The following is a 14820-nucleotide window of genomic DNA, read 5'->3' as shown; positions in this document are numbered from 1 at the left end:
ACTGCTGATCGACTATTCCCATCGATCAAATCCAGACCTAAATTATGTATAATACCCTCATAGCCACTTTTAATAAACAGTAAAATCAAAATATGAATAGGAATCCTTTCAGTTTTCACTACTGGCATGATTTCACAACAAAGTTTTATGAAACAATATTCTTTATTGAACTTTTATAGGTTACATATGTGGACAAAACACCCATACAACAGGTATAGAAAAAGATACACATATTTACAACAGCAAACGAGTGTAGCGGCAGTAAGAGCTTGGTGTGTTGGTGGATTTCTTCTTCGTGGCTTAAAAACCCGCTTCACTTACTGCAAGAGAAAAAAGATGAGTTTCAGTTAAACCCACAGCGGCGGGAAACATTTCCAACCCAACAGCAACTAAACTAAACAACTGACAACTGCATCTCTTACCTCTCCACCTCCATACCGTTGGTGTGTCCGTTAGTGTCTCCGTTGGCTTTGTGAACGCCGTTAGTACGAGGCTCCTCTACTCCGTTAGTCTGAGCGTCGTCCTGCTTCACCTTCTTGACCACACCCTCCTTCACTGGACTCTCCTCTGGTTTCCTCTGAAACACAGACGGGTGTGAATGAGACTAAACTGCTAGAGATCAATATATTTTAACATTCTATGAATATACGTGACTCATGTTATTGCATCCAACGTTCATCTAACTGTAGGTCACTGACCTTCTTTCTGACCAGGTGGGAGATGTTTGAGACCGGAGCTGTGGAGGCGTGTCCGTTGGTAGAGCTGACCTCATTGGTTGATGTGCCGTTAATCTGGGTGGGAAATAGTCATGAGACATCGGTAAGAAGACAAGAGTGAAAACGAAGATACATAATATTCTACCACCAATTTGTTTATTTAAGTATGTTTTCACACATCATATCTTCAGTACGCGACTTACTTTTGAAGTGGAGGAAGTGTCCGCGTTCTGTGCAGTGGAGGCGGGGAACGCAGAGGAAGTGGAACCTCCATCCTGACATTAAAATAAGAGATAAAATTAAGCTTTTAAAACAGTTGACTTTTGCACACCGATACATATGCAAAGGAGAAATTGATGTTAGTGTAATTGAAATTGTATTTGTGATGACGTAAAGAGTGAGTGTGGCAGACTCTGAACTGAAACTGTGGTTTAGTGTGATGTGTGTGAAACTAGAGTTGCAGAGACAAGTCTGTTTGTGATGCCTGGAGATGAACTTGTGACAGCCCTCTTGAACAGGGTCACGAGTGTGTTGAGTGCAGTACGTCATGTGTGGGTTTCCTATATAAGAAGCGGATAAGGAAATCTCCAAATGTCTCTTCACTTCTACACCAAGAACCAGTATTCAACCAGTCTCTCCCCGAGTATCCAAAAACTCTATTTGCTCACTGGTGCACATTTAGTTCCAACAGATGAGCATCCACAGCATGTACTAAAACTAAAAAAAAAACAAAAACCCACAGTGCAGCTTCACATTTGATAGACGTAACTTCTGTTCTGCATACTACACTACATCTATCAGTGATAGTGCAACTGATCATTTACACGGCCACATATTAACCATTTACTGCTCACTATAGAGTAATCTATTGATTGTTTATCATAGTGACTTCACAAATCGTCATCTCTTGACAGCTTATTTAAAAACTACTCAGTCTTTCGCTCACCAGTACACCCTTCATAGCCTCAGCGTCTGTGCTCGCCGTTTTCAGGCCTTCAGTGGCGTCCTCCACCTTCTCCTGGATCTCTGGCAGCAGAGCCTTCAGCTCCTCCATCTCCTTCCTCTCAGCTGGCAGAGCCTCGGGGCCCTCGGCCTTGTCTATCAGCTCCTGCAGTTTTACTGACAGACACAGTGGACATGTTAGCGTGCAACGACTGACAACCGTCGAACCATCTGCTGCTGTAGTGACTCAGCCCGAAAGCAAAAACACTTCAGCCGTGAACCGTACATACACACAGCTCTTCACTGTGAAAATGTGTGTGCGTGCTATAATGAGCTACACCTAGCTTACCCAGCCTGCTCTTTATGACGGTGATGGAGCTGTTGAGCTCCTTGATGGCCTGGCTGTACTGGAGGTTCAGGCTGTACGTCAGACCGAGCTGGTAGTGAGTCTCTGCGAGCAGGCGGCTGTCTGAGTCCAGGTGCTTCAGCTGCAGCTTCAGACACTCCTGGAAATCCTCCAGAGCTTGTGTGTAGTTTCCTGGAAGAGAAGCAGCAATTTAAATATACAGGACAATTTAATCAGGTTTGTTTTTTCCAGACATGCCTGTTTTGTTATTAAATTGCAGTATAGTCCAAAGAAAGTATTTAGGGCTTCAACTAAGGATTATTTTCATCAATTCCACTATTTATTATCCTTACGACTACTTACTGTATAACCTGTAAAATTTCAGAATACAGTTAAATATACAGTGAAAATGTCCATTAACATTTCCTAGAGCAGAGGTGATATTAAAAACAAAATGAAAAAAAAACAACAAAAACAGCAAATTCTCACATTTGGTGTCAAACTACTGAATGTTTAATCTTGTATCAAAAGAAAAAAGTAAATCAATTATCAAAATCCTCAAAAAAAAAAAAAAAGAAAAAGTCTTTAAATATATGCAGTATAAAGCACTTCAAGCTGCTCCTAAAAATAAATAAATAAATAAAATGAATAAAATAAAATTTTTTAGGGGTCCTGACAAAAACATGGACTATGTTCACATAACATGCTGATGTTGCCTCTGATTGACTCAGATCTGATTTTTTCATGGAAGTGTAAACAAACCAAATCTGATCTTTTTTTTCATACAAGATCTGGACAACTTGCATATGTGGTTGTAGATCTGATTCATATCTCATCTCTGGCTCTGTGACCGCTGTCAGAACGGAATTCATGTGGGTTTTTTTTTTTTTTTTTTTAAAAACACTTCACTTCTCTAAACATATTGTCTGTCATCAGTCAGTGTCGGCACCTCACAGCCTGGTAAAAACATTCATGTCTCCTTCTCGTTCTAATTCTCATCATCTGTATTGTCTGCTGACCTCCACAAAAAACATAATCCTGGACATGTATGCCAGCACAGCCGTGTCATCCATGTTTATGATTTGGATGTTGCACAAATGATGTTATTCTTGTACGTAGGCAGCCAACATTTCAGTTAAACGTGCACATGTTTAGGACCTTAACGGTGTTCACGACAGAGCCGGACACACTCAGTCGCTTACAAACATGAATGAACCAACAGCACAAAAAGATTGAGCATTAAGGCCTGTAATGTGAGCGTAGCCATGGTGTTCAAAACTGGACATTTATTCAGTGACTTGTTAGTCTACCGTACCTGATTCAGCAGAAACTTCACCCAGTTTTAGGTGAGTCTGGGCTGCCATGAGCTGATCCTCCTTCGCCTCTTTCCTTATTTAAAAAAGAAAAAAAAAACATCTGTTAATATGGAAGCTGTAGCTCTGCCATTATTAAATTCAGATCTTAATCACAGCCGATGCTTCCAGTTACCTTTTGTAGATGACTTTAGCCACTTCCAACATCTCCCAGGCCAGCTGCAGGTTCCCCACCTCCTCATCGTCACTGTCCTGAAAACCCAGTCAGACACCAGTTTAAAACCTGACATCTGCTGACACTTCACCACCATGTCCTGATGTGTTATTTCGCTGTGTGCTCGAGCAGATTGGTCAAGTACCTTTTCAGCAGCCTCATCTCCTTCACCTTGTCCTTCTGCCTCGCCCTCCATCTCTGCATCATCACCGTCTTCTTCCTCCTCCTCCTCCTCTTCTTCTTCGCCATCTGAGACATAAATACTGTGTGTTTAGGTGAACTGGGCATCATGTAATTACAACTAATCAAGAGGAAAGAAAAGTCACCTTCAGCTTCCTCTGGCTTATCTGCTGGTTCTTCTTCCTTCTTTTCATCAGATTTGCTTTCACTGATGTCGCTCTTCTTTTTCTCATCTCCCTCTTCCTTTTCTGTTTTCTGCTCTGCAGCCTCGGGCTTCTCCGCGTCACCGTTCTTCTCTGCGCTCTGCTTCCCTTCGGCTTTCTCTGCGTCTTCGTTTTTCTTCTCTGCCATGGCGTCATACACCTGGACCCTCAGCTCATCCCTGGTCTTCTCTGTTGAGATGTTTCATAGTGCAAAATATTAGTGCTACTACTGATACTCAGCATACAATAGCACAAAAAGTAAAATTACTTTTATTAAATACACTATCTCCTCACCATCAACACTTTCTGTGCTCTCAACATTGGACTCTTTTTCTGTTTTTTCTTCATCCTCGCCCTCAGGGACTCCCTCCAGAGCGTTGCCAAGGACGGAGTTCTCCATCCTACAACAACAGGATCAAGTTTCTTAACTGCACGATGACCAACAAACTAGCACAACCCCACACAAGAGGAAGATACTGTGGATTACACATTTTTATGAAAACAAGACTGATGTGAAGAAAAAAAAAAAGAAAAAGAAAGAAAAGAAATTCTGATCATTGATGAGCTTACCGTGCCAGATCCAGCAAGGCTTTACCACACCAGAAGAAAGCTTCTCCGCACTCATCTGCTGTGTCTCCATACTGTTTAGCTCTGAAAACAAAAAGGAATCAAAGTTTTACTTCAGTTAAATAAAAATGAACAAATGCTTCATTCTGGCTTCTAGTTTTTCAGCTCAGAAAAGTTGCTCTTCAGTTATTGACAGTTACAGCTTGTTGAGATAAAAAGGCTAAAAACCATTAGAAACAGTAAGTTAGTGTGTGAAGGTTATAATGTACACCACACACACCTTATTCCTGTGAAGTAGTCAACATATTACACTGTCATATTTCCCCGTCGACTCCATAATACTTATAAAATATTCTCTGGTTGTGTGTAGGGCTACAACAAGTTTTTCGTATCAATAAATTTGCTGTTTTTCGCCCTTGATTTTTGTCTATAAAAATGTCAGAAAATTGTTAAAAATGTCCGTTATAATTTCTTAGAGCTCATGGTGACATCTTAACATGTCTTGTTTGGTCGGATGAACAATCTAAAATCCAGTTTACAGTCATGTACGATACAGAAAAGTTACAGATTCTCACATTTAAGAAGCTGTAACCGTCAGATATTAGGCATTTTTGCTTAAAAATTTTTTACTCAATTATCAAAATAATTGATTTCTGAAAACTTATCAATAACAGTTGATTAGTCAACTAAACAGCTCTGGTTACATACATGTACACACCTGTGAGAAATCAGCCCACAACTGCAAACTCTGTGTGACTCATGTTTGGTAACAAGTAGAAGATACCACTTTTATTGTATTACTATTAGTGTTGTATATATACACATTACATAGTGTTTCTGTTCCAACTAACAGCTTGTTTCATTTTGTCCTCACATGGGTCATATTCAGTTTCATTTTATCTCTTAAAAAGACCTACAACATGCTCCCTGTCACAGCACTTCAGCAGACTATGAAGCCTCTGTGTGTGTGTGTGTGTGTGTGTGTGTGTGTGTGTGTGTGTGTGTGTGTGTGGACAGACAGTTAGTTAGTTATCTGATTGTATGTCTTTGTGCGGTAGTTAACTCACAGCATGCCGCAGGCCTCCTGCAGGGCGCTCACCGCCTCCACCACTTTGCCCATTACCAGGTGCTTCTTGCCCGCGCCGATCAGCTTGTTGGCCTCTTCCATGGTGACTAAACTGAACACAAAGAAACGATTCAACTCAACTTTATAACAAAAAAACCCAAAACACCGCAGAGATACAGCGTGTACGTCTTGTCCAGTACGAGCTTTATAAGTGTAACTAACAAAATACGTGATATTAAATGAGCTAATTACATACCTTGGCCGAGAGGATACAGACAGAGAAGTTAACAGGCAGTGTCCGGTTCAACTGCTCAGACTGTCTGGTCCGTTGTTTCAATTTGGCGCGAAATACTCCTGCCTTTTCCGGTCAATTTCCGTGTTCGTAAACCAGCGCGGGAGAACTCTTAAAGGCACAGACCACCAACGATTACTTCATTGTTATCAACATTCAGTACAGATAAAACAAATACTTATTATCAAATGAATTATGACATGGCTCACTCTGCACATACCTGTCATATGCTTCAAAAAAAACTTTAAGTTGACCTCATTAATACTGCTAATTTTATTGATTGTAACTGTCATTGCGTTTCATTTTTACATTGTTCTTATTCTTATTTATTTATTTGTTTCATTGTCAATTCCTACAGTTACTTTTTTAGCATTGTTAATTTTACCTTGTTTTTAACTGATATAGCTATGTATTCTTCTTTTATTGTTATTTGATGTCAGTTGTTTTCTGTATTTATTATGTCTGTAGCTCAGCACCAATGAAAATGAAGGTTTTCCCTCAATTCAATCAAATAAACACATGCACAGTATAATGTAGCCGTTGTGAAATAATGCTGCTTTTTATTAGCTTCTATCATATCATCTTATTTTGAACTGTACATGTATTATTAAGAAATTTCATTTATCCTGTTTCTTTTCACAATACATTAATTACAGGTCATTTTAATTCAATTCCAGGAGGTTTCATATTTTTTAACATATTTTTTCCTTTTTCATCTGTCAGTTATTGAGACAAACAGAACAGAGTCAGTTATTGGCTGTTGCTACTTTGAGTTGCTTTTATGAAACACAAGTTGAGAAAAATGTAATTGTGAAATCAAAACAGGCTTTGGAAAAAAAAGGCCATTTTGCTGGAATTAAATAAGAATTACCTGCAGTAAACCCCTACTGTGAACAGAAGGAGGATGAAATAACATTTGATTAACTGAGTGTTAAACATGTTCTGCATCATTTCAAGGTCATAAGATATATTTTGTCTGTATGTATTTTGATGATTATTAATTTCATGACGTCTTCTTTATTATTATTTATTACATTTGTTTAATATTGAATATTTTGAGTCTCCAAAACAACTACTAATAAGCTGTTTTATGAAAGCTGTTCAGTATAAGTGTGTGTGTGTGTGTGTGTGTGTGTGTATGTGTGTGTGTATAGTATAAGTGTGTGTGTGTGTGTGTGTGTAGTATATGTACATGCTGTCATGTCCTGCTGTGAGGGACAGTGATTGTCCGGCTCCCCTCTGAGCTCCTCCTGCTGACTCTGCTGTGTCGCTGCCTCGTCAAGACAAGTCTGGACCTGGCATCCAATCAGCCTCACGCTGAGACAATCCTACTCAACCCCCTCGGATTGTCATCATTAGAGACGCAGCTTCAGCAGCTATAATTTCCCAGTGAAATCTACACACACCACACGTTACAGCTCATTCAGTTACACACACTTCACTACTGTTTTACTGAGCAGCATATGTGTGACGAGAAACAGTCTGGGCGAGTTTATTTTAAGTGAAGCCAACATTGTAGTGCATTAAAGGCCTTACATAATATTTTTTATTGTTTGCCATGAAAACAGGTAAAGCTACTGTAACTTCTCACTGTGCCTGTATGTTTTATTCACTGGTAGAGAGGACGAGAGTATTTTTTTTTTATCTTTAAAGGAATAGTTTGATATTTTGGAAACAGCTTTCTTGCTGAGAGTGAGATGAGAAGATTAATACTGCAAACTTTCAGCATTAAAGTTCTCTGAGAATTACTCAAAGAGGAAGACACAGAACTTCATTTGTTCACAAATATTGGACCAAGAATGCTACTACGCTTTGCAACAATCTTTCAATCCAACACCAATTCTGTTTAAAAAATTTTTCAATACATTTTTGCAGGGCTGAACATAACCACAATGATGGACACAAGTGCCCTTTAAACATCCATTTGCTTTGGAATCAGCGATGGAGCAGATGCACTAATTATGGGCATATTGTGAGACAGGAGATGAACACGAGGCAGTGTTTGATCACTATAGCCCACTGCGGTGCTTCTAACAGAAGGTTATTGTGTGTCCCCCCTCTTATCTGGCCCTTGATGCGGTGCCCATGGCAACAGCATGCAAAGACATCACTTGGTGAAATTGGACAAAGGAGGCACGGTGGAGGGACTGTTTGAGCAGATAACAGCCTACTGAACTAATCATCTTAGAGAAAAAACAGCATGGGTTTCTTTCACTTATCTTCAAATGATGGTTTGAGAAACACACTGTTTAATTTCCTGAGATAAAATGTCTATCTGTCAGCATCTCTATGCAGATATTTCATTTTGTTATTGAGTCAAGGAAGTGAGGCATTTGGCATTAGGATCACAACTGGTTTTAGTCGGTTAGATGTACCATCAATTAGTTTAATGTGAAACTCTTGCCAAACCTTTTGTCATTGTCTCTCTTCTTGGTGTGTGCTAGTAATCACACACAAGGCTTCATGTCACATGTACAGTATATTAGGTTTGGGTTTAAGTTAGACTAAAAACTTCTAATCTTCCTGGTCAGCTGGATCAGCAGAGATCAACAATGTTTCCAAAAACACACTCTGGTTAGTGAAAAACTAGGATCAATATATCATATAATGGGAAAAATGCACATAAAATTTTAAAATCAATGTTAAACTGTGTCCTGATCTATTATGTCATCTGGGAATAGAAATAAGAGAAGGGTCTCAAATTACATTAATAGGACACAAGCAACTGCCCTGTGGAGTGTGACCTCACAACTATACAGCTGATAATTAAAGAACGTATATGACGTATCCAATCAACAGATTACTGCCTCTTGGACCACTTATTTTAAGAAGAATTATTTGATCTTTGATGAATACCAGCACATATTTTGTGAAAGAAAACAGATTGCTTGTTGCTTCTTAAAAATATAATTAAAAAAATACAACAATACACAAGATATTTACAAAAAAAAACTTCTTTATTAACTAACAGAACAAGAAGCAAAGTGTCGGTTTTAATAATTATTGTATAATTTTTCATAAAGGAAACAACAGACAGTGTCAAATGCAGCCACAGTGAGGAGGAAATGAGACTGTGAAAATGCCCTCTGCAGCCCACAGGATAAGTACAAAGTGTTGCAACAGTACACACCCCGCAGTGTGGCAGACTGTAAATAGACAATAGACTGCTAGTGAGTGACATCGCGGGAAACATGGAGGAAATTGGTCTACAAATGCAGCAATGTTACAGAACTTCTATAATACAGATTTTCTCAGTGTGCAATGTTCACGGTCTATTATTAAATATACGAAGTAAGTATTAGTACTAATAAGTGTTGAATTTGTTCTAGCTATTAGTCGGTTAAAATAATAGATGTGTGTGCTGGTGGTATTGTTTTGATCTGTTTTTGGGAACTTCCATTTATATTAGCATTTCTTCTAGTTCCCTCTCAACGCATTATAATAACGGTTCCTTTTTGCATCTTTTTAATTGTCTATTGCTTCTGAGTTTCCTATGATTTTCAGTGTCATAGCCTCAGTGCATTATGGGCACCGGATTTTACAATGTATGCCTTCTTCAGGGCTTAATCTGATCTGATCTTTTAGTCCATGGTAGTGGGTTACTCATATGCCAAACTGTTAAAAAACATGAGCAGTCTGGTTGAAGTGGCGTTATTAAACCAAAGGAACCTGGGATACAAAGTGGATACAGATTTAATAAAGGGTTTCTGGATGAAAACTACAAATCCCTTTTTAAAATGTATTATTTAGCCATCCAGAGACCCATACAACACCAAGGACATGCCACCCTGCTGGTGGCCTGGTGCTGTCAGCACTTTACAGCCTGAGCAGGAAAGTTTGTTTTAACCTTTATTTATTCAGGGACGTGTCACTAAGAGGAATCCTCTCTTTTGCAGGAACGCCCTGATCACATTCACACAATTACACACATTTACACCTGGAAGCTGCCCAATACAACCACAGTCTGATCTGCCTGTCACTAAGCAGCTTCACTGGAGCAGTTGCTGGAGGACACCTCATTTGTGGTAATGAAGGAGGGGCCCCACCAAGACTTATCCTGCTGGTCTGGGGATTGAAACAACAACCTTCCAGTGACAAACTTAGTAAATCATTGATAACGCACACAATAGACAGTGCAGGAAATAATGTTTAATGTCTGATATGATGACATTGGATTGCTCCACATCCTGGAAGAGGACATAAAGAGACAAAGAGTCACATGATATAACCTCGATTATTTGACCCCTGTATGGCTGTTGGCTTGGATTAGGGAGCTGTGTGTCATTAAAACCTGCTCTTTTTTTCATTTTCAAATGAATGGGTTCAGTCTTATGTATTAAAGCTGGCTGCCCTCTGCTCCTGAACACTGAGGACAGATCAAATATAGCTGTCAAACAACCACATGGAAATTGAAAAAGTGTGTTAAGTTTCAAAATGAGGACTAAAAGTTACTTCCTGGAGGCGTCAACTTCGTTCTGCCTCTTCATCCTTACACTGTGATTTAACATGGTTTCACAAGACCGTAAAAATTCCCAGAAACCGATAAGAGAATGTGCAAAGTCATGCTGCGTGGTGAGTTTGACACACTTGAGTGAAGTGGACTGAAATCACGTTCTTGACGATCTTATCGCGAGAAGATGGTCATAGTATATATTCAGCCGCTGTACTCTTCTCTCCAGACTGCGCTGGTGTGCTGTAAGAAAAGCTGAGGTACGTGTCAGAAAATACATTTCATTATGTTTTAATCTATGTGTATTATATTTTAAAAACAGTTTTCGCTTTTTCAAAGTGTTCAGTTGTTTTAATGTATGGATGTTTTCAGGTACGTACAGTAGCTGCTAGCTGAATTTTACAGTTCAACAAGTGTTTTTTTTTTAGAAGATGATTTTCCGCCTTCAATAACTAGTTCAAGACAAAGATTGGCTGGTAGTTGAGTTTTGGTATCTGAGAAGTTTTCACTAACAGAAAGTGTAAGTAAGTTCAAGAGTCTCAGGAGAAAACAAGACATGTTCAGTGTCTGGATGTAACGTTAACTAGTGAAATACCAAACAGCAGTCAAGCGTAATAACTTCATCATTCACTATAAACTCAGGTGAATTCACCGGGATTTGTTTTAAGAAAGAAACCTTGAAAAGTGATAACAGTACAAATCTATATGCAGAAACACCTGTGGATTTAAAGCGAGAGAAGAAGTGGAAATGGTTCATGAGTTTCGGTTTGATTCAGTGTGAGTGACTGCTGTTTACTTAAATAACAGCTTTCTGAGCTGAGGTTTGGCACAAATGCCACTAATGAAAAAAATACGGAAATATTGTCCGCACGAGGTGTCTGATTCAACTTAAGTCTTTTTTTTAATTCTCTGGTACCATAGTAGGTTATGAATTACTGTGTATTAAACACTGTATTATAATACATTTTCACATGGATCTAATATTTGTCCAATTCCAGATCATTTTACTTAGATAAAAATATGCTTCATGTCCAAACTTTATGTGCTTCACTTTAAAAGTTGCAAATCTGCCTATTATTGATTAATTAATTGTTCCATTTTGATAATTTTTTATTAATCATTTTGTCTGTAACATGTCAGAAAATTGTGAAAAATGCCCATCATAATCTCCTGAAAATCGAACATGATGGAGCTCAAATAAGTTTCTTGTGTTTTTCAGGCTAACAGTCCACAACCTAAAGTAATTCATCACATAAGAAAAAGAAAAGCAGCAAATCCTCACATAGGAGAACCAGGATCAAGGGGATAGTTGGTATTTTAGCTTGAACAAGTATTTAATCCATTATAAAAATAGTTGCCGATTCATTTCCTGTGACTAATCAATTAATGAACAAATTATTGCAGCTCTTTGCACTTTATAAAAAAAACCCCTATAACTACAGTATAACCATGTGCTCCAAACCTCATCACTCCAGATGTGTATAGTGCCCTCATACCAAGCTTTAAAACTGTATTATGAATTCAAATTCAATGATAAATGCATCAGAGCTGAAATGATTAGGCGATTCATCGATAAGTCGTTCAACAGAAATTAATCGGCAGTCATATAGATGATTTATTCATCGTTTGAGTCATTTTTCAAACAAAAATACTGAACTATTCCTGGCTCCAGCTGGTCAAATATTTAGTATTTGCTGCTTTTCTTTGTGTTAGCTGATTGTAAACTTAATATCATCAGGTTTTGGACTGTTGGTCTGACAAAATAAGCAACATTTCACATTGGACTCTGGAAAATAAAATATGATAGACATTTTTCATTATTTTCAGACATTTTATAGATAAAATGATTCATCAGGATAATCAGCATATTCTTCTATGTAAGAGATGTAATTTCCTTGTGTGAATGAGGTTCACCTATGATTTCACACACAAAAACAAATGCACTGTTGTGATTTTGAGAAGAGATTGTGTGTATTACATGAGCTGTTTCCTTCTTCTGTAATCCAATCAGACTAAAGATGGCTGCAGGCAATGCACAAATTGGAAAGCTGGCCCCAGACTTCACTGCCAAAGCAGTGATGCCAGATGGACAGTTCAAGGACATAAAGATGTCAGACTACAGAGGTATACCTCAACATGTACTTCATTCTCTGCTGGGTGGAGGATTTGCTTTGATGCCGCTCTCCTCTGGACTGTGATTCACTGCTTTGTGATGCCACAATGTATTGAATGGGCACCATTTACACTACTAAAGACAAGAATATTAATTAGACTGTAATTACCATCAGTGCTTTGTCACATGACAACCTCAATAACCTTTTTTTTCCCCTTGTGGTGCAGGAAAGTACGTTGTCTTTTTCTTCTACCCACTGGACTTCACCTTTGTGTGCCCAACGGAGATCATCGCTTTCAGTGATGCTGCCGACGAGTTCAGGAAGATTGGCTGTGAGATCATCGCCGCCTCCGTTGACTCGCACTTCTCCCATTTCGCATGGTAGTTAAAAGGCTTTAGGTTTTAAACACCTACAGTGATTGTGTGCCTTCACGCTTGCAAAATCCTCACATTTTTTCTTTTTGTGTTCTCAAAGGTGCAACACACCACGTAAGCAAGGTGGTCTGGGTACCATGAAGATCCCTCTGGTATCTGACATACGGCGCACCATCTCCACAGATTATGGTGTCCTGAAGGAGGACGAGGGCATCGCCTACAGGTGGGTTTACCCATGTGGAGCTGAGAACATGGACTTTACTGCCATCATCATGCCTTACTGCTCCTTTAAGGGGCTAGTCTTAAATCTTCCGAGACTCAGCAACTGCTCTTTATTTCAGGGGTCTGTTCATCATTGACGACAAGGGCATCCTGAGACAGATCACCATCAATGACCTTCCAGTTGGACGCTCTGTTGAGGAGACCTTGCGTCTGGTCCAAGCCTTTCAGTTCACTGACAAGCACGGAGAAGGTAACTCACTGCTGTAACACACTGGAAATACAGTCTATTATAATGTGTCCTTTTGCATGTAATCTGTGTTTATTGAACTTTTATGCCAATATGATTGCTTGAAATGTTCTTTAATATGATTTTTGTAATTTGAACTCCTTATCTTGCTCGCCAACACAAATGCTTATATTTATAATAATGATACTAACCTGTTTACTCCTAACCACATTCAATTATTTAGTAACAAAATTGCCATTGGCTGTTTTGACATAATTTGTGCCATGTAAATCAGAGAGAGCAAAGACCATAAATGTTGAACCTCAGCACTCTAATCAGTGCTGAGGTTCACATTAACTTTACAACAAGTTGAGAAATGATTGTAGACTCACAGCATAGGAGAGAAATTACATGGTCTGAAGAAACTTTACATTTTGCAACATTTAAATATATTTCCCTGCTTAAAGACTAAAGCAGTTGAGGCTATACACTGTATATGTGCATCATATTGGCACATGTCTTCACTGTTTGATCTACTGAGCCAGGACTCATTATGGGCTTATCTTTTCAGTCTGCCCAGCCGGCTGGAAACCAGGAAGTGACACCATCAAACCTGACGTCCAGAAGAGTAAAGACTTCTTCTCCAAGCAGTAATAAGTCCAAGGCCAGAATCTGCTGCCTGCTGTAGGAGATTTCATATAGAGATAACATTTGTAGAGAACAATATTTGAACTCAGCCGCTGTGCCTGTGGAGGAGTGGTGAGGAGGCAGTTTTTGTAGTCAACATGCTGTGTGTGCTATTGTCTGTAGGGTGAGTAGTGCACTTATGACCAAAGTATATAATTGTGTAATTATGTTGTATGCTATTTTGACTGTCTGACTGAGCTAAATATCTGTTTGTTCATCGAGTCATTCCTATTGTTAGATGCAAAGGACCTTACAAGCATTTTATTGGAAAGAAACCACAAACACCTCTCCTCATCATATTGTATTTCTTTTTGTACTTTTTTTTAAACAGTGAACATATGTTTCATCTAAATAAAGAATACAGTGTGTAACACTCTACTAAAGGAACATATTTATTTCAGATATCCCAGGTGAGATTTTGGGGTGTACATATTGTTTTTATGGTGTTGGATCAATGAAGTGAGGTACCCATTGGGTTGTTTGTGTTCACATAAAACCTCAATTACTTTACAATTACAAAGCATTAGAAGGGAATGCTATCATTTCTTTATATTTCTCACAAATGTTAGTGAACAATTACTGCACATAGTCAAAAAATAGTGGGGGAGGATAAACTAAAATGTCAAGTATCTAAAAAGAGTTGGAGGCTTTTTCACAGTGCTGAATCACACCCACGTACAAGACCATAAGTATTGTATAAAGTTCAAGCTAAAGATGATTTCCCTATTTAGTTACTACAAGCTAGTCTGCCAAATCTTCTGTCACCTACACAGGTGTTTTTAATTAATTTGGCTCATTAGACTTCTCATGATTATCGGGGTGTCTAGAGACTAGATTTATTGATGTCTCCCTCACTTTCCATTTAGTTTTGTTGTACCCGGACAGAATGACCACTTAGTTTGGTCATT

The 14820-nt window shown here is 38.7% G+C and overlaps 2 protein-coding genes across 2 annotated transcripts; one reads left to right on the top strand and one right to left on the bottom strand.

Annotated features, from left to right (window-relative positions):
* Positions 1-143: 143 nt before the first annotated feature.
* LOC121907950 (histone-binding protein N1/N2-like) lies at positions 144-5914 on the bottom strand. The gene is made up of 14 exons (XM_042427535.1): positions 5804-5914; positions 5549-5659; positions 4485-4565; positions 4209-4315; positions 3858-4103; positions 3677-3780; positions 3493-3569; positions 3320-3393; positions 2008-2196; positions 1663-1835; positions 920-991; positions 699-791; positions 423-577; positions 144-320 (listed from the first exon to the last, which is right to left on the bottom strand). Exons 2-14 carry the CDS (start codon positions 5647-5649, stop codon positions 314-316), a joined length of 1479 nt encoding a protein of 492 aa, XP_042283469.1. The 5' UTR covers positions 5650-5659; positions 5804-5914; the 3' UTR covers positions 144-313.
* A 4530-nt stretch (positions 5915-10444) lies between these two features.
* On the top strand, positions 10445-14279 carry prdx1 (peroxiredoxin 1). Its single transcript, XM_042429960.1, has 6 exons — positions 10445-10549; positions 12301-12413; positions 12630-12783; positions 12878-13000; positions 13119-13249; positions 13797-14279. Exons 2-6 carry the CDS (start codon positions 12308-12310, stop codon positions 13877-13879), a joined length of 597 nt encoding a protein of 198 aa, XP_042285894.1. The 5' UTR covers positions 10445-10549; positions 12301-12307; the 3' UTR covers positions 13880-14279.
* The last annotated feature ends 541 nt before the right edge of the window (positions 14280-14820 follow it).

This window comes from Thunnus maccoyii, chromosome 12, assembly GCF_910596095.1.
Source record: "Thunnus maccoyii chromosome 12, fThuMac1.1, whole genome shotgun sequence".
NCBI classification, from domain to species: Eukaryota; Metazoa; Chordata; class Actinopteri; order Scombriformes; family Scombridae; genus Thunnus; species Thunnus maccoyii.
The sequence above is the reverse complement of the archived record's forward strand: the minus strand, read 5'-3'. Positions and strand labels throughout refer to the sequence as shown.

Coding starts and splice junctions, on each gene's coding strand:
- LOC121907950 (XM_042427535.1), bottom strand. CDS start 5,649: ATGGAAGAGGCCAACAAGCTGATCGGCGCGGGCAAGAAGCACCTGGTA. Junction 992..1,662: donor AGGCTATGAAGGGTGTACTG/GTGAGCGAAAGA, acceptor TTTTAATGTCAG/GATGGAGGTTCCACTTCCTC. Junction 792..919: donor ACACTTCCTCCACTTCAAAA/GTAAGTCGCGTA, acceptor TTTCCCACCCAG/ATTAACGGCACATCAACCAA.
- prdx1 (XM_042429960.1), top strand. CDS start 12,308: ATGGCTGCAGGCAATGCACAAATTGGAAAGCTGGCCCCAGACTTCACT. Junction 12,414..12,629: donor AAAGATGTCAGACTACAGAG/GTATACCTCAAC, acceptor CTTGTGGTGCAG/GAAAGTACGTTGTCTTTTTC. Junction 12,784..12,877: donor CACTTCTCCCATTTCGCATG/GTAGTTAAAAGG, acceptor GTGTTCTCAAAG/GTGCAACACACCACGTAAGC.